Genomic DNA, 26,829 nt, shown 5'->3' on the forward strand with positions numbered 1-26,829 from the left:
CTTTATTTAATCATGCTAAAATACTGAAAGCTTAAGTGTCATGCTGTCTGTTTCAAATAGTTTAGAAAAAAGTTTAAAAAGCAAATGTGGCAAAATGTCAGTATAAGTCAGTCTAGATGATAGGTATATGGGTGTTCACTGTACTATTTCAAAGTTTCTATAGGTTTAAAATTTTTCCAAATAAAACCTGAGGAAACATTATATACTTTTATAGTAACAGCTGAAACAAAAAGGGCCCACAAGACAACCAGTCACGTATTAAGATGTTTTGTACATGGATGGGTCTCATCCTTTTGCCCAGTGGGATCACCTGACATCTGTTCCATGTTAGTAACAGTGGCTCACTATCGGATGCACCACAGATAAGACAGGCTGTAGATTACCATGCTCCCCAGGGTTGCCAGGCATAACCCCAACCTTCACTCATCTGCTCTCTGGAATACTAACTAGATGAATCCCTTATGATGAGTGTAAAGCTGTAAAATAAGCTGCTCTTTGAGAAGCCATTGCTTTTGGACAATGAAATTAAGCATAAAGCAACTTTCAACAATATGCAATAAGTTTAACCAAAGCCAAAGCCCATTGCCATCGAGTCAATTCCGACTCATAGTGACCCTATAGGTCAGGGTAGACCTGCCCCATAGAGTTCCCAAAGAGCACCTGACAGACTTGAACTAGCTGACCTTTTGGTTAGCAGTCGTAGCACTTAACCACTACACTACCAGGGTTTCTACAATAAGTTTAGAATAGGCAATATTATTGATATCCTGACAGTGGTAAACATGTTAGTTTATTTCCACTTATACTTTTCCTATCATTAAGTCCCAATTCTCTGAAAAAGCATAAAAAAGGAGATTATATAGTAAGGGAATAAAGGTAATTCTTAGTTTCAAAGTTCTGATTTGTAAGTTAAACCAAGGCAGTACAAAAACCTTCCTTCAATCAAATAAAGTAGGTGGTTAAAAAAAGCTTTTTGCAAATCTTTGGCATTATCAGGTTCCTATGAATATGAAATATAACACTCAAGAATTGTAAGTATTATACACTATGTACTACAAATTGAAAAAATAAAAACAAAATACACGTATATGAGCATGCTTTCCAAAGTATAAACCTTTACTTCAGGATCCTGAAATCAAAATTAATTTATACCGTATTCAGAACCAAGCCCAAATGACAAAGCAAGATGAAACCGCCCGTAGCATAAAACAATAACAATAATAGCTAACACATATATAAAACGTTATTATGTGCCAGGTTCTTTTATCTCATTTAATTCTCATTAACGACCCTATGAAGTAAGTACTATTATTATGCCCATTTTATAGATGAGTGGATGAAGGCTGAAATTTGTTCAAACTCAATCAACTGGTAGGTAAATCAAACCAAACCAAACCCGTTGCCACTGAGTCGATTCTGACTCATAGCAACCCTATAGGACAGAGTAGAACCACCCCACAGAGTTTCCATGGAACAGTTGGTAGATTTGAACTGCCAACCTTTTAGTTAGCAGCTGAGGTCTTAAACCACTGCATCACCAGGGCTCCAACCGGTTAAGTAGTAGAGCTGATATACAAACCTGGAAAGTCTGGCTTTGGAATCTGTGCTCCTAAGCACTGTACTACAAGACCTCTCAGTATTAGTTACTAATTAAAATCTCAGAAATGTACTCCTTCCTACCCTTAATCATCTCAGGATGACTGTCCTTTGTCTTCTACACATCTAAATTTCCAACATATTTTGTTCTTTTCAGCCTATAAAATGTCCTCAATTTTAAGCCATCTGACTTAATTTTATTTTCTTCCTAGTACTTTGCCCTTAAAAGACTGCATTTTTATCAGTCTCTGCTTGGAATAATAACTGCAAACGTACGAAATAATTAATTAAACCTTGTTTGTTCAAAATTAAAAAAAGAGTTAAACACTTTCCTTAACTCTTTAACTATTCTCTTATCGAGTCTTCAAAGACGTGCTGAGACAAGGACTGCTGATGCTGATAACCAGAGAATCCTACCAGGAGCACATCATGCCCTGGGCTGCGATAACTGTCAAAGCGTATCGCCATTCCTTCTCTACTCTTCTGTGTGCGTACTGCAGAGCAGGATGAGGGCGGGGTTAGTGGGGAAAATTATGGCAGTAATTATAAAATTTACTTTCTAGAAACATGTCAGGTATGGAAATAACAATGTTAAGACCATAACAAGCCAAGTAGGTAAATGTTAAAGTTTTATTTTAAAAATCAGGCTATACAAACAGATAACTGGAAACCATATTTGATGCAATTTCCAAAACATACAAAAGAAAGAGTCTCACCTACAAAATTATCTACATGCTTAGGACCCATAATAGAAATATGGTCCGATGGGTTTAGTACAGACAGAGAACAGTCTATAGTAACACACTTAGGAAGAAGACTACTGGGGTACTTTCCAGTACCTAGAAGGTACTTCAATGCATAGAGGTTTTAAGACCTTGGTTTTGATGATTTGAAAGTTAAGAAACAAAATCAAAATCAAACTGGCTTCAATGGGGACATGCCAGTGACCTTCAGTCAGTGACCACAATCACAATGTTTCCAAATAGCCGCCCACTTAGGGACAGAGTAATCTGCAAAGGATAGATTTTACCCTGTCACCTACTCAAATATAATTACTACATTATCTTATAAAGACAATTATCTTTAAAGTCTCTTAAAATATATATAATGAGTTTCCTGGAAAAAAAAAAAAATTCAGATTCATCAAAGATGAGTAAAAAACCCCTTACTTTCCTAAGGTCACCTTTTTCCTTTATTCCTGCTTAAAAGCAAAAGCAGACAGCTTCTGATTTGTAGAAAGATCTAAAGGTTTTCGCTTTTTAGGCAAATTCTGATTCTCCTTGGCTTTTTCTTTCTGGCTTTCTGTTCTTTCTGTTTCATTATTTTCATCGACTGGGCGTTTTCGCTTTTTTGCTTCAGCTCCATCACTTGCAGCTCCTCCTTTGGCCTTGTCAGTCCACGCCTTTATGAAAATATTGGGCGTAAAAAGAGAGGATTTTTAGGCAATAACAGAAGTAGAAAGGAAATGATTTCTTATTCAGGTAAGGTTCCTGTATAAAAAGCAGCATAATTAGCGCTTGAATTGTTAAACTAATCATTAAAGGTCATCATTGTTAACAAGTCTTTTATTAATTGTAGAGCACTTTAAAAATTTTACATTCTATCTCTAAAATATTTCAATCTAAACTCTGCTTGTTTAGCCATATTAAGTACAAAATACCATAATTGCACTTTTTTTTTTTAATTGTGCTTTAAGTAAATGTTTACAGGTCAATTTCTCGAAATTCATACACATATTGTTATGTGACCCTAGTTGCAATCTCTATAGTGTAACAGTACACTCCCCCTTCCCGTCCTGCGTTTCCTATGTCCATTCAGCCAGTTTCTATCCCTTTCTGCCTTCTCATCCCACCTCCGGACAAGAGATGCCCACTTAGTCTCGTGTATCTACCTGAACTAAGAAGCACGCTCTGCACAAATATTATTTTATGTTTTATACTCCAGCCTAATCTTTGTCTGAAGAGTTGGCTTCAGGAATGGTTTTAGTTCTGGGCTGACAGAGAGTCCAGCAGCTATGTCTTCTGGGGTTCCTCTAGTCTCAGTCAGACCATTAAGTCTGGTCTTTTTACATGAATTTGAGTTCTGCACCAAACTTTTCTCCTGCTCGTCAAGGACCCTATGTTGTGTTCCCCGTCAGGGGGGTCATGGGGGTAGCCAGGCACCATCTAGTTCTTCTGGTCTCAGGCTGGTCTCCCCACCCTCATAACCATCAAAGAATGTCTTCTTCTGTGTTTAAACCTCTTCTTGAGTTCTTATAATAGTGGTCTCATACAATATTTGTCATTTTGTGACTAATTTCACTCAGCGTAATGCCTTCCAGATTCATCCATGTCATGTTTCGTGGATTCATCATTGTTCTCTATCGTTGTGTAGTATTCCCTTGTGTGAATATATCATAATTTGTTTATCCATTCATCCGCTGATGGGCACCTGGGTTGTTTTCATCTTTTTGCTGTTGTAAACAGTGCTTCAATGAACACGAGTGTGCATATATCTACTTGTGTGACCACTCTTATTTCTCTAGGATATGTTCCAAGGAGTGGGATTGCTAGATCGTATGGTAGTTCCATCTCTAGCTTTTTAAGGAAGCGCCAAATCGATTTCCAAAGTGGTTGTACTATTTTACATTCCCATTAGCAGTGTATAAGTGTTCCAATCTCTCCACAACCTGACATTTTTTATTTTGTGTTTTTTGGATTAATGCTAGCCTTGTTGGGGTGAGATGGTATCTCATTGTAGTTTTGATTTGCATTTCTCTAATGGCTAATGGGAAACCCTGGTGGCATAGTGGTTAAGTGTTACGGCTGCTAACCAAAAGGTTGGCAGTTTGACTACGCCAGGCGCTCCTTGGAAAGTCTATGGGGCAGTTCTACTCTGTCCTATAGGGTTGCTATGAGTCGGAATCGACTCAACGGCACTGGGTTTTTTGGTTTAATGGCTAATGATCATGAGCATTTCTTCATGTATCTGTTAGCTGCCTAAATGTCTTCTTTGGTGTCTACTCATATCTTTGCCCATTTTTTAAATGGGTTATTTATCTTTTTGTTGTTGAGGTCTTGCAGTATCATGTAGATTTTAGAGATTAGATCCTGATCAGATATGTCATAGCCAAAATATTTTTCCCAGCCTATAAGCTGTCTTTTTACCCTTTTGGTGAAGTCTTTTGATAAGCATTTAAGTGTTTGATTTTTAGGAGCTCCCAATTATCTAGTTTCTCTTCTAGTGTTTGTACATTGTTAGTAACATTTTGTATTCTGTTTATGCCATGTATTAGGGCTCCTAGTGTTGTCCCTACTTTTTCTTCCATGATCTTTATCATTTTAGATTTTATATTTAGGTCTTTGATTCATTTTCAGTTAGTTTTTGTACATGGTGTGAGGCATGGGTCTTGTTTCATTTTTTTGCAGATGGATATCCAGTTATGCCAGCACCATTTGTTAAAGAGACTGTCTTTCCCTCATTTAGTATTTGGGTCTTTGTCAAATATCAGTTGCTCATAGGTGGATGAATTTACATCTGGATTCTCAATTCTGTTCCATTGGTCTATGTATCTGTTGTTGTACCGGTACCAGGCTGTTTTGACTACCATGGCGGTATGACAGGTTCTAAAACCAGGTAGTAACTCGCACTTAGTTCTTCTTCAGGAATGCTTTACTTATCTGGGGCCTCTTCCCTTTCCAAATGAAGTTGGTGATTTGTTTCTCTATCTCATTAAAAAATGTCTTTGGTATTTGGATCAGGATTGCACTGAATCTGTAGATCGCTTTGGGTAGAACTGACATTTTCACAATGTTGAGTCTTCCTATGCAGGTATTTTTATTTTTTTTTAATGAAATTTTTAGTTTTGAGGTAATTGTAGGCTCACACGCAGTAGTAAGAAACAGTACAGAGACATTCCACATACACTTTAGCCAGTTTCCCCCAGCAGTAACAGCTTGTAAAATCACAGCACAGTATCACAACCAGGACAGTGATATCAGTGCAATCCATGGATCTTATTCAGAATTCCCCAATTTTATTTCTACTCATTTCTGTATGGGTGTATACTTAGCTGTATTGCAGGATTCTGTATTTACTATCACAGTCAAGATACAAAACAGTCCACCACCACAAAGATCCCTCATGTTGTTCTTTTATAACCACCCCTCACCCAAGCCCCAACCCCTGGCACCCACTAATCTATTCTCCATCCCTATCATTTTGGCATTTCAGGAATATTATATAAATGAATCATTCAGTACATATTCTTTTGGGATTGGCTTTTATTCACTCAGAAAAGCCAAACAAGGTCCATTAATTTCGTCTGCCCCTCAAACTTCCTTTAATTTATAATAGTTTCTCCTCCTACTTTATTTCCCTTGATATTTATTTGAAGAAAAGGAGTCCTTTGAGCTGTAAAATTCCCCACATTAACAGACTGAACAACAACAACAAAGTAAACCCTTTGCCGTCAAGTCAATTCTGACTCGTAGCGACCCTGTAGAACAGAGTAGAACTGCCCCATCGGATTTCCAAGGAGCAGCTGGTGGATTTGAACCTTCAACTTTTTGTCTACCAGCCAAACTCTTAACCACTGCACCACCAGGGCTCCCATTAACAGATTAGTTCTAAATAAATATTTAGGGTTTATCTGAAAACATCCGTTACAATTTTAGTATTCAAAAACACAATCACAACTTCTGCCTAGTGTTATGGACTGAATTATGTCCCCCCAAAATGTGCTGTAAATTTTAGCCTCTATGCCTGTGGTTATAATCCCATTTGGGAATGGGTTGTCTTTATTATGTGAATGAGGCAGGATTAGTTTAGAGTGTATCTTGAGTCAATCTCTTTTGAGATATTGTTGTTAGGTGTTCCAATCTTTTCAAACAGACAATCCCATTTTCTTTCTTCCTCATCCTTTTTATGATTTCATATAAATCAGTGGTTTTTAGCGCATAGTGTGAGGTGGCAGCGTGAATACTCTGAGTTTGAAAAAATCTCATGGCAATTCTCTCCTGCACCTATACACAAAAACCACTAGTTTACTAATCATGCAAAATGGAAAAGACAGAACAGGCACATTCACAAAGAATGAACCCAATTACATACAAATAATGTACATTAACAAAAGCAGTTAGAACATTTAAAGTAATGCTAATTGCCTGAGCGTTCTTTTTCTTTTTGTATAAAATGACTTGTACTCTCTTCTTTAAAAACACTATACAGTCCAAATATTTTATTGACTTAGTCATGGTAAGGAGCCTTGTTGGCGCAGTGGTTAAGCACTCAGCTGCTAACTGACAGGTCAGCAGTTCAAACCCCCGGGAGAAAGATGTGGCAGTCTGCTTGCGTAAAGATTACAGCCTTGGAAACCCTATAGGGCAGTTCTACTCTGTCTATAGGGTGCTATGAGTTGGAATAGACTCAACAGCTATCAGTAAGCAGTTATCACAAAGAAAAAGGAAATATTGATTGGAGTTTTATTAATAGTTACTTTCTAAGCCACATTTATATCAAAGCAGAGAGAGCCACTTTACATTTCTTATTCTTTTTTTTAGCTTTAAAGACTTGAATTAAAAAGATCTTTTCTCTGTTAAATATCCTTTTAATGGAGGAATAAAAGTAAAAAACTCATTTTGACTGCTAATATGGTAAGTTTTACCTACTTTGAATGCGTTTCCCAGAACCTTTGCGGCTAAACCATTTGGAGAACGAAATATGAAAAAACAAACCTATGTACAACAGAACAAAACATTGTCTGGTCCTGTGCCATCCTCAAAAGCTTTGCTATGCTTAAGCCCATTGTTGCAGCCAATGTGTCAATCCATCTCATTGTGGTCTCCCTCTCTTTCACTGACCCTCTAACTTTACCAAGCATGATGTCCTTCTCTAGGGACTGGTCCCTCCTGATAACATGTCCAAAGTTTGTGAGACAAAGTCTTGCCATCCTCGCTTTTCAGGAGCACTCTGGCTGTACTTCTTTCACTCTGGCTCCTTACTTGTTCATTCTTCTGGCAGTCCATGGGATATTCAATTTTCTTTGCCAACACCATAATTCTAAGGTATCCGCTCTTCTTCGGTCTTCCTTATTCACTGTCTGGCTTTTGTGTGCATATGAGGTGACTGAAAATACCACGGCTTGATTCAGGCACAGCTTATTCCTCTAAGTGACATCTTTGCCCAACGCAATGCATCATTTGATTTCTTGACTGCTGCTTCCATGGGTATTGATTGTGAATCCAAGTAAAATGAAGTCCTTGACAACTTCAATCTTTTCTCCATTTATCATGATGTTGCTTATTGGTCCAGTTGTTAGGATTCTGGTTTTCTTTATGTTGAGGTGTAATCCATACTGAAGGCTGTAGTCTTTGATCTTCATCAGTAGGTGTTTCAAGTCCTCTTTGCTTTCAGCAAGCAAGGTTGTGTCATCTGCATATTGCAAGTTGTTAATGACTCTTCCCTCCAATCCTGATAACACGTTTGTCTTCATATAGTCCAGCTTCTCAGATTATTTGCTCAGTAAAAGGATACAACCATGACATGCAGCTTTCCTGATTTTAAATCACACAGTATCCCCTTGTTTTGCTCTAACAACTGCCTCTTGGTCTGTGTCCAGGTTCCTCCTGAGATATAAAAGAGATTATACAAACAAGGGAGAGAGGCAGAGGTGGGGAAAGATTGATGCCAAGCCACATTAAGATTGCCCAGGAAAAGAAGCTCAGAAGAGATAAGGACCTACCACCAGAGCCAACAGAGAAAGCCTTCCCCTAGAGCTGGCACCCTGAATTCAGTCTTCTGGCCTCCTAAACTATGAGAAAATAATTTTCCATTTGTTAAAGCCACCCACTTGTGGTATTTCTGTTACAGCAGCACTAGATAACTAAGATACCTAGTTTCTTCCTCTTTTGAAGCAGTAAGGTCTTATTCATTCAGATACCATTTTATCTAATTCTTTAGTATTCTGATCCCTTTATACACACTTATGAAGAAAGAAAAACACAAAGTTGTAATGAAGTTCTAAATGGGGCCAGAGGTGGTTAGCCCAGTTTTTGCCTCCTCACCATGCAATAACTTTATTCATAAAACCCAGTTTATCAAAGCAAGTAGCTATGTCACTAGGTGTCCATGCAGTACACTGTCTTCCCTGGGGAAGGGAAACCTAAGGATTTAGGACAACACAGGTTCCTTCCCCTTACAATATAAGGCTTCGCGTAGCCTTCCTTAAATTCACATGAGGAGCAATAGGTATGTCATTGTTCTAATTTCCACGTGGAAGGCTGGAATAGAACACCTGCTTTTTTCCCAAAAGGAACATTCTCATTTAACATTCAATGTGTAAGTAGACAGCATTTAAAAATTTTTTGCTTGCAAGGACTGTGAAGTAGTAGTCTAAAAATGTAAATTAATTTCATTTACTTATTAATCCTATAAGCTTTTGACTTATAACTAATGCAGGTTTTGGGGGTATTCCCCTAATTTATAAGATACAGGGACTTACACAAACATAGACATTTTATAATTGCCAAAAAATTAACCATCCGCGTTAAATAATAATCACTACATATCTACACACTCAAAGCTGGCATTTCAATGATTTAATTTCCTCTCCACCAAGAGTTTACTGATGTATTCAATTTCCAATTAGAATTTTAAAAACCCGAGAATTCACTAAGATCTCAGCACAATTACCCTTACCTTCCTTTCTTCAGCAGACAATGCTCTAAATCGAAGCATTCCTTCTTTTATTATGTCTGCTTCATCTGAAAAGTCAGGATTGTCAGACAAAATATTACTTCTATTTTCTTCCAGCCACATCTGGAATCCAGTTTTTGGCCTAAAATAGTAATCATATGGGAAAAATTTATACTTAAGACGCTTACGATGTTTCAAGTTAGTAATTAACCATTAATCTTTGCATACCTATAGGAGACAAAATTACACTTGCTAATATTCACGTTACTTAAAATTGCCTGGAGACTGCAGGATCAATGGACTGAAAAATCCTTTGTAAGATAAATTCAAAAGGATTACCCATACAAGTATTTTCCAAGTGTAAGAACCACACTCTGTACTTTCAACTCTTCTGTGAATGTTGACAGGCCCGAAGTCTGCAAGGTCACTTGGTTGGCTCCTTCTCTGCCTCCCAAACCAGCTATATGAAACTTCACAGCTTCTTTTGAACCACTTCCCCATCACTCACCTCTCACAGATAACCTGAGAGCTGGGTTTTTCCCTGTATCATTATTATGTAAAGCATGGACATAGCACATTTGTAAATTTTGTTCAACTTCACTTCTGACACAGATTGTCTTTAAGTTGCAAGTGAAGTCCTTATGCAAATATTCAGCATTTACTGTGCACTTACCATCTGCCAGCCATTGCTCTAAACTCTCTATGTGCATCCTCATTTAATGGGCAACAACCCTACAAGGTAGGCACAATTAGTATCTCTATTCCACAGATGAGAAAGCCGAGGCTCAGAGAGATAACCTAACTTACTCAAGATCACACAGTCAGAGTCAGACCTGGGATTCAGCAGCCAGGCAGTTGATTCCAGAGTCCCCACAATTACCCCCCACTATACGGCCTCCATACGCTGTAGCTGAACTGATCCTTAACAGCCTACATCCACACAAAAAGTAAGTGGCATAAATGCCATGGGAAAATGTTTATGATAAAATTTTTAATGGAAACAAAAAAAACAGGGTATAAAATTATATCTTTAATATAAACCCCATTGAGTATGAAATCTTAAATTCATTGAAAAGGATTAGAAAGAAAATATTACTTCTGAGAATAACTAAGTGATATTTGTCTTTATAATTTTAAGTATTTTTCAAATATTCTACAATAAACTTTAATTTTTAGAAAAATCAGTTATTAACACATTGATTTTATGGCTATAGCACTTGTCCAATTTCTAAAAATACATAAATTTCAAGTAATTTCTTAATGTAACCTTACTTCTAGAAAAATAATAGAACAAAACAAATAAAAAGCAATGCTAAACAAAAGGTTCTTGAGTTTCCAGAAATTAATACACATTTTAATCAATCTTGGGGCAATGTCCCAAGTCTAGCTAACAGCATGCAATCCTCCTGAATGTCTCTAAATAGCTCCATTTTTAGGAAGAAAAAGAAAATCAGACATTTCTCTTCTGATTTAGCATATCAACATTTGTGTCAAAATTTTCAGTTAGAACACTTCGAAGGCTAGCATAACAGGGGCGGGGGTTTGGGGACCATGGTTTCAGGAGACATCTAGGTCAATTGGCATAATAAAATCTATTAAGGAAACATTCTGCCCTAGAGGCAGAAAGGGCCACATATACCAGAGGCTACATCAGCCTGAGACCAGAAGAACTAGATGGTGCCTGGCTATAACTGATGACTGCTGCCCTGACAGGGAACACAGCAGAGAACCCTTGAGCGGGTAGGAGGGCAGTGGATGCAGACCTCAAATTCTCGTAAAAAGACCAGACTTAATGGTCTGGCTGAGACTAGAAGGACCCCAGAGGTCATGGTCCCCAGACCTTCTGTTATTCCAAGACAGGAACCATTCCCAAAGCCAACTCTTCAGACAGGGATCAGACTGGACTATGGGATAGAAAATGATACTGGTGAGGAGCTTCTTGGATCAAGTAGACACCTGAGTCTATGTGGGGAGCTCCTGTCTGGGCGGAAGCAGAGAAGACAGAGGGGGTCAGAGGCTGGCCGAATGGACACAAAAATAGAGAGCGGAGAGAAGGAGTGTGCTGTCTCATTACAGGGAGCACAACTAGGAATACATAGCAAGGTGTATATAAATTTTTGTATGAGAGACTGACTTGATTTGTAAACGTTCACTTAAAGCACAGTAAAACTTAGAAAAAAAAATTTCAGTTAAGTAATGTAATTCCTTAACAAGATTTCAAAAACAAAGTTTCTGTATAGTCAATTCAGAGTATAAAAAGTTGAATTAATCAATCTTAAAATTTTCATTGCTTAGAATCTAAATATAATTCAGAACAAAATAGGAAAAATAAAAATCACAGCTATTCCCACAAATTAATCTGGTTAACATAAAGTTACTGGTAAAATAAGATACTATTCAATGCTAAAAATGAAATGGTGACTTTTCCAATTTAATGAATACATTTAAAATAAACATAGCAAAGATATGCATAAACACAAGCTTTCATATTGCTAGGGTTGTATCAATACAACATGAACGCAGAACGATCTGTCAGTATCTTTTGGAATTACAAGTGTACACTAACTTGAAACATACAGGAATCTATCTTGTAACTATTATTTACATATGTGAGAAATAATACTCATATAAAGTTATTCATTAAAGTACTGTTTGTACTAGCAAAAGATCAGCAACCATCTTTTACTCACTGTCATGGATTGAATTATGTCCCCCCAAAAATGTGTGTATCAATTGGGCTGGGCCATGATTCCTGGTATTGTGTGATTTTCCTGTATGTTGTAAATCCTGCCTCTATGATGTTAATGACGGAGGATGGGCGGCAGTTGTGCTAGTGAGGCAGGACTCAATCTACAAGATTGGATTGTGTCTTGAGGCAATCTCTTCAGATATAAAAGAGAGAAGCAAGCAGAGACGGGGGACCGCATACTACCAAGAAAGCAGTGCCGGGAGCACAGCATGTCTTTGAGGCCAGGGTCCCTACGCAAAGAAGATCCTAGTCCAGGGGAACATCGGTGAGAAGGTTGACAGAGAGAGAATGCCTTCCCCAGGAGCTGATGACCTAAATTTGGACTTTTAGCCCACTTTACCATAAGGAAACGCCGAGCGTGTTCTTCCCTTTTAGTCTTCCATCTCCAGCTCTTTGCACATGTCATTATAATACTCTACTTTGTCTTCTCAAAAAGCCCTTTGAAATCTTCTGTTCAGTTCTTTTACTTCATCAATTCTTCCTTTTGCTTTAGCTGCTCGATGTTTGTGAGCAAGTTTCAGACTCTGCCCTGACATCCATCTTGGTTTTCTCTTTCTTTCCTGTCTTTTCAATGACCTCTTGCTTTCTTCATGTATGATGTCCTTGATGTCATTCCACAACTCATCTGATCTACAGTCACTAGTGTTCAATGTGTCAAATCTATTCTTCAGATGGTCTCTAAATTCAGGTGGGATATACTCAAGGTCATATTTTGGCTCTCGTGGACTTGCTCTGATTTTCTTCAGTTTCAGCTTGAACTTGCATATGAGCAATTGATGGTCTGTTCCACAGTTGGCCCCTGGCCTTGTTCTGACTGATATTGAGCTTTTCCATTGTCTCTTTCCACAGATGTAGTCAATTTGATTTCTGTGTGTTCCATCTGGCAAGGTCTATGTGTATAGTCGCCGTTTATATCGGTGAAAGAAGGTGTTTGCAATGAAGAAGTCATTGGTCTTGCAAAATTCTATCATTCAATCTCCAGCATTGTTTCTATCACCAAGGCTGTATTTTCCAACTACTGATCCTTCTTCATTGCCAGCTTTCACGTTCCAGTTGCCAGTAATTATCAATGCATCTTGGTTGTATGTTCGACCAATTTCAGACTGCAGCAGCTGATAAAAATCTTCTATTTCTTCATCTTTGGCCTTAGTGGTTGGTGCATAAATTTGAATAACAGTCGTATTAACTGGTCTTCCTTGTAGGCATATGGATATTATCCTATCCCTGACAGTGTTGTACTTCAGGATACATCTTGAGAAGTGTTTTTGACGATGAATGCAGCACCATTCCTCTTCAAGATGTCATTCCCAGATAGTAGACTATATGATTGTCCGATTCAAAATGGCCAATACCAGACGATTTCCAATTTTCCTAGATTCATACTTCGTACATTCCAGGTTCCGATTATTAATGGCTGCTTGCAGCTGCTTCTTCTCATTTTGAGTCATGCCAAAAGGGAAGAACAAGCTCGGAGTTTCTCAAGCTGAAAGAACTGAAGAAAAAATTCAAGCCTCGAGTTGCAATAGTGAAGGATTCTATGGGGAAAATATTAAACGACCCAGGAAGCATCAAAAGAAGATGGAAGGAATACACAGTCATTATACCAAAAAGAATTAGTCGATGTTCAACCATTTCAAGAGGTGACATATGATCAGGAACCGATGGTACTGAAGGAAGAAGTCCAAGCTGCTCTGAAGGTATTGGTGAAAAATGAGGCTCCAGAAATTGATGGAATATCAATTGAGATATTTCAACAAACAAGATGCAGTGCTGGAGGTGCTCACTCGTCTATGCCAAGAAATATGGAAGACAGCTTCCTGGCCAACTGACTGAAGGGATCCATATTTATGCCTGTTCCCAAGAAAGGTGATCCAGCTGAATGTGGAAATTATAGAACAATATCATTAATATCACACGCAAGCAAAATGTTGAAGATCATTCAAAAACGGCTGCAGCAGTGTATCCACAGGGAACTGCCAGAAATTCAGGCTAGATTCAGAAGAGGATGTGGAACCAGGGATATCATTGCTGATGTCAGATGGATCCTGGCTGAAAGCAGAGAATACCAGAAGGATGTTTACCTGTGTTTTATGGACTATCCAAAGGCATTCAACTGTGTGGATCATAACAAATTATGGATAACACTGTGAAGAATGGGAATTCCACAACACTTAATTGTGCTCATGAGGAACCTTTACATAGATCAAGAGGCAGTTGTTCGGATAGAACAAGGGGATACTGAATGGTTTAAAGTCAGGAAAGGTATGCATCAGGGTTGTATTCTTTCACCATACCTATTCAGTTTGTATGCTGAGCAAACAATAGGAGAAGCTAGACTACATGAAGAAGAACAGGGCATCAGGACTGGAGGAAGACTCATTAACAACCTGCGTTATGCAGATGACACAACCTTGCTTGCTGAAAGTGAAGAGGGCTTGAAGCACTTACTAATGAAGATCAAAGATCACAGCCTTCAGTATGGCTTGCACCTCAACATAAAGAAAACAAAAATCCTCACAACTGAACCAATGAGCAACATCATCATAAATGGAGAAAAGATTGAAGTTGTCCAGGATTTCATTTTACTTGGATCCACAATCAACAGCCATGGAAGCAACAGTCAAGAAATCAAAAGACGCATTGCATTGGGTAAATGTGCTGCAAAGGACCTCTTTAAAGTGTTGAAGAGCAAAGATGTCACCTTGAAGACTAAGGTGCGCCTGACCCAAGCCATGGTATTTTCAATCGCATCATAGGCATGTGAAAGCTGGACAATCAGTAAGGAAGACCGAAGAAGAACTGACGCCTTTGAATTGTGGTGTTGGAGAAGAATATTGAATATACCATGGATTGCCAAAAGAATGAACAAATCTGTCTTGGAAGAAGTACAACCAGAATGCTCCTTAGAAACAAGGATGGCGAGACTGCGTCTTACATACTTTGGACATGTTCTCAGGAGGGATCAGTTCCTGGAGAAGGACATCATGCTCGGCAGAGTACAGCATCAGCAGAAAAGAGGAAGACCCTCAACGAGGTGGATTGACACAGTGGCTGCAACAATGAGCTCAAGCATAAGAATGATTGTGAGGATGGCTCAGGACCGGGCAGTGATTCGTTCTGTTGTGCATAGGGTCGCTATGAGTAGGAACCAACTCGATGGCACCTAACAACAACAACCATGAGGAAATAAATTTTTCTTTGTTAAAGCCATCCACCTGTGGTATTTCTGTTACAGCAGCACTAGATGACTAAGACAGCAACAGAGAAGTAAATAAAATATGGTATATCCATTCTATGCAATGTAAAAAGATTTAAAAAGTTCTGTATATAATATGAAATGATCTGCAAAAGCTATTATTAAGTGGGAAAAAAATGGCTATAGAACAATGTGTATAGTATGCTACCATTTCTGTAAAACTAAAAAAATAGACAAACAGGTATAATTGTTTATGTATGTACAGAATCATTCTGGAAGGATATATAAGAAACATTGTGGTGATTGTTTCTGGAAAGGAGAACTGGGTGAATAAGAAACAGTTTACTTTTCATCACATATCTTTTTGTATCTTTTGATTCACCCCCCCATGTAAATATGTATTTAAAGACAATAAATGAACGAAAAAAATTTGAAACTTAAAAAATTATAAAATGCAGTGTACCAATAAAATGTATATACAATTTTAATGTGTAAATTGTAAGTTTATGTATCTACCTGTTATTATACCCATTTTACAGATGAGCAAAAGGAGGCTGGACTTGTCCAAGGTCACCTAGCTGATAAGTAGTGGAGCTAGTATTCAAACCCGGGCAGTTAGGCTCTGGAATCTGTGCTTCTAACAACTGTGCTATAATGCCTCTTAATACAAGTTACTAATTAAAAAATCAGCAGTGTACTCCTTCCTACCCTTAATCATCTCGGGATAAGGACGAGCCTCCTCAATACCTAATTCTTAAAAGTTACAAGTGTTCTGAACATCTGCCACCAGTGCCAATGTGTTATTTATAATAACAGAGTTGCATAATTTTGTATTGCTGCTACTATATCCGTTTATCAGGACAGCGTATTAAGAATGCTACATTTCTATACTTACTGACCTCTGGTTCTCAGTGTTTTGAGGGGATAAAGCTGGGGTTTCAGATGATAAATTTTTAGGATTTTCTTCTTTGACTTCATCAGTCTTATCAGCTTGGGAAGTTCTTTTTTGGAAATAGGATGCTGCAGATGTCTGGAAAAACAAACATGAGTATTGCAGCAAGACCTAGATGATTTTATAAGTTACAAACGGGTTTGAAAAATGTGAAGAAACATTTAAATTATTTACAATTCTTATACTAACGTGTGAAGTCCTGAGGTTCTCAGTTAAAACAAACATGCACACACACACACAGAACCAAAGAGCTATACTTCAAATTTCATGTTTTCTAAATGAATAAAATTATATGAAACAGAAAAGATAAACAATAGATCTATTTTACTGATGACAAATCAGGGATGAAATACTTACTGAATACTTACTAAGGGAGGCAAAACCAGAATACCAAATAAGGTAAGATTAGAGTCAGTCATTATTAAACAAGAATATGCATCAGAACCATCTGGGAAGTTTTTTAAAAAAATAAGATAAATGCCTAAGCCCCTGCGGTCTGGGTATGTATGTTTTTAAAAAGTGACCAGATGATTCTGAAGCAAAGCCAGAACCGAGAACCACTGCCCTTCTACACATTCAACTATAAACAACTCACACCTCCTGTCCTATGCCTGAAACAGCCAACAAACTGAAATAAGATAAACAGGTCACATGTTGTTTACTGCAGATGTGAGTAGTTGAAAGAGTACCTGCTTAGACTTTGGCTTTGGAATTAGAGGCTTTATAACTGGAGACTTGTCATTACTTGCAGCGCGATTAAGTGCAGTGGATTTCTTCGGTAATTTATTCATATTATCTAAAATATTAGTTGAACGTCCTGTATTCACCGAAATGGCTGGCTCTTTGGAATTGGCTGATACCTAAAGAGCAAACTTGTCTTAGAATTTTATATTGAATGAGAAAAAAAAAAAAAAAACCAGGAGATACTTATGTTTCTTTAAAATTTTGAAGTTTGCATTACAGTCTTACCTTTGGAAAATACCACTACTATATTTGGTACAATCCAAATTAAGACCAATAGGCATATTCCCAAAATACCACGTCCCCAAGAAAAAACAGTATCATTCAAAACCATAGGCACTTAGAAGATAAGAAGAACATATAATTCTTAGCCCAAGTGTGAACTGGTGCTGCTTTCTCCTTTTTTCCACAATGATCTACTTTAGTTTTTAATGCCTCCACATCTGGGGAGGGTCATCTGGTCATTTGAAAATAACAGAAAATTGCACTGCAAAGAGTTTACCTTGAAGGGATTTGCTCGTCCTTGGTTGCTAGAGATAACTGCACCTTTCATAAGCAGAAAGAAACTCTTGCTTAATATTGATAAAAAATAGACGACCCTGACTTCTATAACAGTAGATAGAATGTTTTAATATACACTATATAAAAATAAATGTACTTCCCGCCTTTAAAACTATTAACAACTACAGATGACCTCCTTCCTACTTTCAAGACAAAATAACAGCTCTTAGATAGAACCCATCCCAATTTGCCACTATGAAACCTACAAACCCAGCATGTGTAGATCTATCCCTCCTGCTGTTACCATGGAAGAATGGCGCCATATTTTAGCAAAGCTTAATCCCTCTATTTGTACTCTGGTAACTACCTCCCCCTGCTTTCTCAAGAAACTTGAGCTATCAATGATTCCCCCTCCCATCTTTGACTTTTCCCTCTTGATTGGCCCCTCAAGTCTCTCCACTTAGCAACAAAAGACAAACCCTCTCCAACTTACACACTCTCCAGCTACCATTTTTCTCTCCCCTCCCCTATACAGTCAACTTCTGAAGAGCTATCTACATTGCTGTTCCCATTTCCTCACTGTCCATATGTTCCTCCATCCAATATAACATGGCTTCTAGCCCTACTACACTACAGAGCCGGCTCTTGATAGGACCCCCAATGACCTCTACGTGGACAAATCTGGCGGATACTTTCCAGTCATCATTGTATTTGACCTCTTGAAAGCATTCCATGTGGCTGACTGGTCCTTTTTCTTGATACTCTCTCCTCCCTTGACTTCTGAAATGCCATATTCTCCTGGCCCATCTCCTTCCTCTCTGGCCCTTGGTCTCCTTCTCCATGGAGGGTTTTCCTCTCCTTCTCTACCTGATGTTTAAATGTTAAGGCCTCCCCAGGCCTAAGCCCATTTTTCTTCTCGCTCTACATCCTCTGGCTATCCTCACTCACCCATGCCCAGTTTTAATTGCTATACTTAGGCCAATGATTTTCATTTTCTATCTTTAGCCCAGACTCCTTTTCTGAGTTCTTGATCCAAACATCCAACTACCCATGTGACATTCCACTTGATTAGTAATTTAACATCTTCCTACTAAAACCTACTTCTCCCAGTGTTTCCTGACTCAGTAAGTGGTACCAGTGTTCATTCACTCAATGACTCAAGCCAAAAACTGAGCCATTCTTCACACCTGAACACCCATACCCTCTACATTTTCCTCAGAAACACCTCTTCAATTCTTCCCATTCTTTGCACCCTCACCACTACCACTCTCGCCCAATTCACTATTTAATCTCACTTGGACTGCCTCAGCTGTCTTATTGTATCCGGTCCTCCTCAGCACAGCATGCTGTGCCACGTGCCTACTTAAAAACTACAACAGATTCTCAGAGAACTTACAATAGAGATCAAAATCCTTAATATGGCCTACTGGGATCTGCAAGATTTGGCTCCTGTCATCACTTCAAAAGCATCTAGCACCACTTTCCCTTTGCTTTCGATCCTCTCCATACATACTCTTTTATAGTCTTTACACATGCTGTTCCCTAAGCCCAAATGCTTTTCCCTTGTCCCTGCTCCCACCCACCTTTGCCTAGCTGACTCTTATCCTTCACGCCTTTGCTTTAAACACTTGTTTTTCTAACAGGTTTTCCTTGGGAGTCTCTACTCACCCCTGGTCACTGACCCGATTATAGACACGTTACATGCTCTGTATACTTTCTAAAAGTTAATTTTTATCAAAGTAATACACGGACATAGTTTAAAAAGGCAAATGGTACTATAAGATTTATGCAAAAAAAAAAACAACCCAGCAACCCATTGCTCTAACCTTCTCTATCCCCCAGCCCTATGCCCCAAAGGCAGCTACTTTCAACTCCTTTTAACTGTTTCTCCAGCATCCTGCATGTCTCCTTAGTGACCCTCAGGAATCTTATGTTCAATACTTGTCTTCCCTGCTGGGCTGAAACAGCATACGGCAGGCATGTCTGCTTGCCTTCCGGACCCTCATCTAGCCGAATGCTTGACACGCAAGAAGCACTTAATACATTTGTTAAATGACCAGTTTCACAAACATCTGATTAAAAAAAAAAAAGCACATTTGAGCAGATGTATCACTTTAAAGACTACGTGCAAAATTTTCTTGATATTACAAACTTACAATTATTTCTCACCTGACTTGATAGTTGACACATCAGAAGAATTTGCACTTTTGGAAAATGGGTTTTGTCCTACAGAGTAATTAAGATAAAACAGTACACTGTAAACAGGGAAGACAAAGTCATCTTCTCTATTCAACAGAGTGTAAAAGTGTTTCCAAAAATACAGGTATTTGATTTTCCTCAGCCAAGTAAAATGGGGAAAGCCACACCCATGGCATCTCTCATCATAAACCAAAAACCAAACCCAGTGCCGTCGACTCGATTTCAGCTCATAGTGACCCTACAGGACAGAGTAGAACTGCCCCGTAGGGTTTCCAAGGAGCGCCTGGCAGATTCGAACTGCTGACCCTTTGGTTAGCAGCCATAGCACTTAGTCACTACACCACCAGGGTTTCTCTCATCATAATCACCTTGAAAATGTATCTCACTATGCTTATGTATTTCTGGTTTTTCTTCTACTTCATCAGCTTCTCCGCTGTCCTCTGCTTCTTCTTCAACTTGATTTCTAAGCCTTGGTTGGCTCCACTCTGAAGGAGTATTATAGTAACTAAAAGACAATAGTATTACTCAATAAAGAGCTACACAAAGACCAATTTAATACTCAGGGTAGTAAAGGAAAACTCGAGAAACTGAATTTTTTTTTCTTACCCAGCATTCAGCTTTTTTCTGAAATCCTCTTCTTGCTCTTCCTCCTCTTCCTCCTGGGTCGCTGCCAATTCTGCTGCCTTCTCCATAGCTAGTTCACTAAGTCTTTGGGCCAATATTAACTTCCGAGAACGAGAAGCATATTTAATGGCTAAATTCACAGCATTCTGAGTCATCAGATCAGCAAGTTCTACACATCGAAATTCCCGCTCCAGTTTACAAGAAAGCTAATCAAAAAATAGAAAGAAAAAAAAAAAATCAAATCTTGTTAAGCAAAACTTTTGAAAATAAATGACTGGCACTACTGGTAAAACTGAGAAAGCTGTTTTCTAGATACTGTACATCACCGATTCTAAGATGCACATTTTTACATATTTTAACATCTCTGAAATTGGCCTGTATCTTACAATTGATGGCGGGCCAGCATTTAATTGGCAGCACTTTCTTCTGTCTCTGTGGCTCAAAAAAACCAGTTGAGTCAATTCTGATTCATGATGACCTCTTATGTGTCAGAGTGGAACTGTGCTCCATAGGGGTTATGATAGCTGATTTTTTGGAAGAAGATCACCAGGATTTTCTTCCAAGGCATCTCTGGGTAGACTCAAACTTCCAACCTTTTGATTAGCAGCTGAGCGAGTTAATTGCACCAACCAGGGACTCCAAAAGTGGCTTAGATTTAGTGAAATACGGCACATCATTTCAAGCAATTAACTGCAAGGAAAGCAAGACTTTCTTAAATTTAAAGATGGCTCTCTCAAATTTGTTTTCCAGCCCCCAGTTCCCTACCCCAAAAAGACACAGGGTAGGAAATTAAAAAAAAAAAAAGTTGTAAACAAATCAGTTATTATTTTCCCCAGAATTGGCAAGTACTACTGAGTGAATCTGGGTAGGGGTGACTTACAATATAAAACGAAGGGTAGGTATTCATTTAAGATCTCTTAGAAAACACTATTTTCCTTTTGATATGAATTTTGGCAACCCAATGAAGTACAAAGTGAGGAAAAGTGATACTTCAAAGGCTGTTAAGGGTGTCATAATTCATGGGATAGAAGGATTACCGTTAATAGGCATGACTGCTTTAGATAGTCACCTATATTTCCTCATTAAGTTTTCTAGTACCACTTGTCGATAAACAGTGCTTGTCAGTCAGGGTGGTACTGTGCACCACCGTGCATACAGAAATGCAAGGGTATTGTTCGGTTTTCACGTTGGTTAGGGTGAGTTATGGGAATGGTTCTTGCGTTAGCTAGGGTGAACTATGGGCATGGCTGTCATGTTGACTAGGGCAAACTATGGGCATGGTTCTTGCATTGGCTAGGGTGAACTACAGGCATGGTTCTTCCATTGGCTACGGTGAACTACAGGCATGGTTCTCACATTGGCTAGGGTGAACTATGGGCATGGTTGTCTCATTGGTTAGGGTGATCTCTGGGTATGATTTTTGCGTTGGCTAGGATGAACTACTGACATGGCTCTCGCGTTAGCTAGGGTGAACTACGGGCATGGTTCTTTCATTGGTTAGGGTGATCTCTGGGTATGGTTTTTGCGTTGGCTAGGGTGAACTACTGGCATGGCTCTCGTGTTGGCTAGGATGAACTATGGGCATGGTTCTCACATTGGCTAGGGTGAACTATAGGCATTTGCCTGGGACCAGGAACATTAAAGAACTGACCAACCCCCAAAGCTACTTTACCCAGCTAAGAAACACTGGTCCAAAGGAAAAGCTCCACCACTAAATAGTAAATAAATCAAACATGTTTCTTTACATGTGTTGCAAAAAATACAAAGCGTGCTAGTTTCTGGACCACAAACAATGCTTTATAAAAGAAACAAAAGTCACCCCACAACAAAGTAATTAAAATAGTTTAATATTAAATTCAAGGCAGTGTTGTATAAAGACAACAGTAGTGAACCACAACTTTTAGGGACTGGGGTTATAATTAGCTCTGTGGTCTTAAATATCATTTTCCCCTCCAAACCTTTTTTTCCCCAACTTTAAAAAGAAAAATCTGGACCATTCGCTCTTTAAAGAAATACTGAGCGTGTACCATGTATTAAAGGGTCCCTGAATAGGGGGAGAGCAAGTGGGAGTACGGAGTAAGATGTATGTAAACTTATATGTGACAGACTGATTGGATTTGTAAACGTTCACTTGAAGCTTAATGAAAGTTAAAAAAAAAAAAAAAAAAAAAAGGGTCCCTGCGGGGTACAAACAGTTAAGTTCTGGGCTACTAACTGAAAGGCTAGCAGTTCGAACCCACCCATAGATGCACTGGAAGAAAGGCCTGGTGGTCTGCTTCTGAAAGGTCACAACCATGAAAACCCAAAGGAGCACAGTTCTGCACTGACACACAAGGGGTCATCATGAGTCAGAATCAACTCAGTGGCAACTGGGCTATGTATTAAGGTCCCTAGGTGGTATAAACAGTTTACGCTCAACTACTTTCCTAAAGGTTGGCAGTTCTAACTCAACCAGTGGTACCATGTAAGAAAGGCCTGGCAATCTGTTTCCATTAAGATTATAGCCAGAAAACCCTATGGAACAGTTTTACTCTGTAACACATGGGGTTGCCATGAGTCAGAATCGGCTCAACAGCAATGGGTTTTGTTTTTTTTTCACTACGTAGCAGGAACTACGTCAATGCCTGGCATACAACAGTGAACAAGACATGCTCACTGCCCTCGAGGGGCTTGCAGTCTAATGCAAGATGAGCAGAGAAGAAATTATATTATACTCTTCTCCATAAACCAACCTGGAGTGAGGATACAAATATACGAACTTTAAGATACGCTGCTCCAAAGATAAATGTACCAAAATACATAAGGCACCAAACCTGGTCACTAGCTACAGACAAACTTTCAGTATACATAGCAGCCTAATTCACAAAGGCAGGCACAGCTAAAAATCCGATCAAAATTTTTAAGACTATCCAGCCTTGGAAATTTAAAAACAACTGGCACTCAAACTTTATTTGCCAAGTTTAATACCAGCAGGAGCTAGGGCAGCGATTCTCAAACTTTGTTGAGCATCAGAGTCACCTGAACGGCCTGTTAAGCTGGGTGTACCCTTAGAGTCTGCACTTCTAACCAGTTCCCAGGGGATGCTGATGCTGCTGGTGGGTAGGATAGGTGTGGGAGGCTGGAGGAAGGGCCTTACTTTTAAGAACCACTGTCTAGAGGACAATGGCTCTCCACTCGGGCAGCACATCTGAATCACCTGGGAAACTCAGCCACAACAACAAATGTCTGCTTCCTATGTCGGACCAGTTATATCACAGTTTCTTCCCAGGTTGAAATGTGCAGCCAGATTGAGAATCACTGACCTTAGGTATCACCTAGTAGTGGTCTTTAGGGTCCTAGGGAAACAAAAAAGGGAAGGAGCACCAGAAAATTTATGTCTGCCATATGATCCTAGAAACAACAAGCTCATGTTTTAAATATTGTAACTGCAATACCAATAGGAAACAGAAATTTTAAAGGTGGGGAAAAAAAAAAAACCTACCAGATATGACTTAAGAATTTTAGCCTGTGGAGCTTAGTGGTAATTTATAAACCATTAAGAAATTCAACCTACAGAAGAAAACGACTTATCATTAATTTTTTCAGTACAGTATACTGATTTTACTCACCGCAAGCATTTTCATTAAAAGTTCCTGTTGTTCTCTTATTGCTTGATTTTTAGTGCTCTCTTCATATTCGTAACCATTTTTAGCTAAATAATCAAGGTAGTTGTGAAATATAACGGAGCGCCAAAACTGTTCCTATAAAAGTGGAAAAAATTGTTTAGAGACAACTATTACCTTTTACCAGGCAAGTGTTAAATATATATCTTAACACATTCCAGTTTATTTTCTGAAATCCACCTGGTGGACGTGAACTGCCAACCTTTTGGTTAGCAGCCCAGCACTCAACCACTAAGCCTCGAGGATTTCCTCCTCTCCATAGCTTATTTTGCAGTTCAAATTCCAATGTGATGCTATGGCTTGATTTTATCTCCTTTTCTTGGAAAAACAAAAAGGACCTGCAGTATTTTAAACAGTTTCCTAGTATTTGAAGTAAGGCTCAGAGAACTCAGTAAAGTGTTTTTCTATTTTCTTTTTTTAGATTTACATTTTTTAACTTTTTTTTTATTATACTTTAGATAAGGTTTAGAGAACAAACTAGCTTCTCCTTAAACAATTAGTATACATATTGTTTTGTAACACTCTCCTTTCTCAACCTTGGGTTCCCTATTACCAGCTTTCCTGTCCCCCCCTGCCCTCCTGTCCTTGCCACTGGGCTGGTGTGCCCCTTCAGTCTCATTTTGTTTTATGGGCCTGTCTAATGTAAAGTGGTTTTTTAGAAGCTGAACTGGTTCTTATTTAGATCAACTAATTGCAAGATTTCAAACAACTTTTGGTGATGCGGGCTAGGACTAGGGTTAGGCAAGCAAGGTGCCTGGGGCACAGAAATTACAGAGGCATTCCCTCCCTCTGAGGCAGCTCCCTCCCTCTCAGGTGCTGCCTTGACCCTGACAGTGAAGGCTTCACCCCAGTGCAGCCCTAACAGACGTATTCCTTTACCTGAGCAACAAAGTCCCTAGAAGCAGCCACTGCAATAAGCAGTCCTCTTTCCTCCATGCTACCACTGCTTATTAATAAGCAGTGAACACTCAACACTGGCCATCACGGTAATTTTTAAACACTTGTGTCACAGGCAGTGTATTAACAAATTCAATGTGTCAAGGTAAGATGTCCACATACCTCCATTTGTCCTTTCTCTGTTGCAGTCTGACAGTAAGGAAGCTTAAAGGCTAATATGGCTACGGCAGGTCTTGGAAGCGTGGGAGGAAACCGAGAACCCTTACAAGGAATGCACCTGTCAGTGAAGAAAAAGTTCCATCATGAAAACTTTCTGTAATAAAAACTGCTAAAATTTTCCGAAAGTTAGTAACTTAGAATAATATTATTCCAATAACTGGCTAAATGATATGTAACAAATTTCTTTTTTAGGCCTGTTTAGGTATAAAAGCTATACCTTTTCCTGTCTAGAATTTAAAAAGTTCTTTCTCACATTGCTTTATTAAATAATAATCACTATCAGTGAAATCAGCTGTCTTCACATTTTCCTTCGCAAACTGCCCACTTTTAAAATTACAGACTTAGGCCATAAACACTTGTCATGGAATCATGTTATAAAAAAGATCACCCTAAGGTAAAATGCTGATGATGCACATCCACTTCCATCAGTTTGGGAACACTTGGTAATGCTGGTAGGAAATATCAAATAAGAGAAAAAGATGGTGAAATGTCTAATACAGGTTCAGTGTTTATTATAGGTGAGAGTGGAGTGGAAAACCAAGTATTATTAAAAAGGTTATAATCTATACCTGCTCTGGTAAATGAAAGGTTACTTTATGTGGTAATAGCTTTGTCTAAACATTTTCTAACTATGTAAGCCATTCAAAGATGCCCAACATGAAGGGTACTAATATGGTTTATTAATTAAAAAGCATTAGCTAATGAGCGAATGATTTATACACATACAACACTTTCAACTTAGGTATTCAAATTATTCATTGGAAAACCATGATTACACATGGGCAAATTTTCTAATTTTCATAAAGTCATTTTAAAGACAAAGCAGAATACCTTATTCAATGCTTACCAATAGCGATGCCTAGTACATCCTTTTAGTCAGGGCTTCAGTAAGTTATGACATTCCTGAAGGGGAAATGCTAAGCAGAAATTAGGCCCTTAAGTTTAAAGTTTTTTTTCATAAATATCTTCTAGCATTATCAAATGCCCACTACAGTAAACTATAAAATAAATACGTGGGAATATCCACGGATCTTTTTCAAACTACATAGGTCCCATCCCTAGTGAGGGCTGGATACATTTTTCCTTCTTTTGTGATTATACAATAAAAACACAAACATATGTTTTTAGAGTTCCAATCTTTTTGAACACACAATCTTATTTTCTTTCTTCCTCATCCTTTTTTATGATTTCATATAAATCAGTGGTTTTTACCACATAGTGTGAGGTGGCAACATGAATACTCTGAGTTTGAGAACTCTCATGGCAATTCTCTCCTGCACCTATATACAAAAACCACTAGTTTACTAATCATGCAAAATGGAAAAGACAGAACAGGCACATTCACAAAGAATGAACCCAATTACATACAAATAATGTACATTAACAAAAGCAGTTACAACATTTAGAGTAACGCTAACTGCCTGAGCGTTCTTTTTTTCTATAAAATGACTTGTAGTCTCTTCTTTCATACATGTTACAGCTCAAATACTCTATTGATTTAGTCGTAGTAAGGAGTCCTAGTGGTGCAGTGGTTAAACATTCGGCTGTTAACCAAAAGTATGGTGGCTTGAACCCGCCAGCCACTCTGCAGGAGAAAGATGTGGCAGGCAGTCTGCTTCGGTAAAGATTACAGCCTTGGAAACTCTATAGGGAAGTTCTACTCTGTCCTATAGGGTGCTATGAGTCAGAACAGACTCAACAGCAGTGGGTAAACAATTATCACAAAGAAAAAGGAAATATTGATTGAGGTTTTATTAACAGTTACTTCTAAGCCACATTTATGTCAAAGCAGAGAGCCACTTTACATTTCTTATTCTTT

The 26,829-nt window shown here is 38.5% G+C and overlaps 1 protein-coding gene across 6 annotated transcripts in view; it reads right to left on the reverse strand.

Moving 5' to 3' along the window:
- Positions 1 to 1,180: 1,180 nt before the first annotated feature.
- The window catches only part of WDHD1 (WD repeat and HMG-box DNA binding protein 1), a 68,687-nt gene continuing 43,038 nt past the window's right edge, over positions 1,181 to 26,829 (reverse strand). For 4 of the 6 annotated variants that reach the window (XM_064292499.1, XM_064292501.1, XM_064292504.1 and 1 more), the window contains 10 exons: positions 24,954 to 25,068; positions 23,841 to 23,972; positions 20,215 to 20,438; positions 19,977 to 20,113; positions 19,579 to 19,635; positions 17,411 to 17,454; positions 16,857 to 17,027; positions 16,115 to 16,245; positions 9,274 to 9,412; positions 1,181 to 2,998 (listed from right to left, as the gene is read on the reverse strand). In XM_064292499.1, coding sequence (XP_064148569.1) covers positions 2,789 to 2,998; positions 9,274 to 9,412; positions 16,115 to 16,245; positions 16,857 to 17,027; positions 17,411 to 17,454; positions 19,579 to 19,635; positions 19,977 to 20,113; positions 20,215 to 20,438; positions 23,841 to 23,972; positions 24,954 to 25,068 — 1,360 coding nt within the window. In that variant the 3' untranslated portion in view covers positions 1,181 to 2,788. Of the gene's footprint in view, positions 2,999 to 9,273; positions 9,413 to 16,114; positions 16,246 to 16,856; positions 17,028 to 17,410; positions 17,455 to 19,578; positions 19,636 to 19,976; positions 20,114 to 20,214; positions 20,439 to 23,840; positions 23,973 to 24,953; positions 25,069 to 26,829 lie in introns of those variants that run through there. The other 2 variants (XM_064292500.1, XM_064292505.1) reach the window with 2 other exon arrangements.

This window comes from Loxodonta africana, chromosome 10 (assembly GCF_030014295.1).
Source record: "Loxodonta africana isolate mLoxAfr1 chromosome 10, mLoxAfr1.hap2, whole genome shotgun sequence".
Lineage (NCBI taxonomy): Eukaryota > Metazoa > Chordata > Mammalia > Proboscidea > Elephantidae > Loxodonta > Loxodonta africana.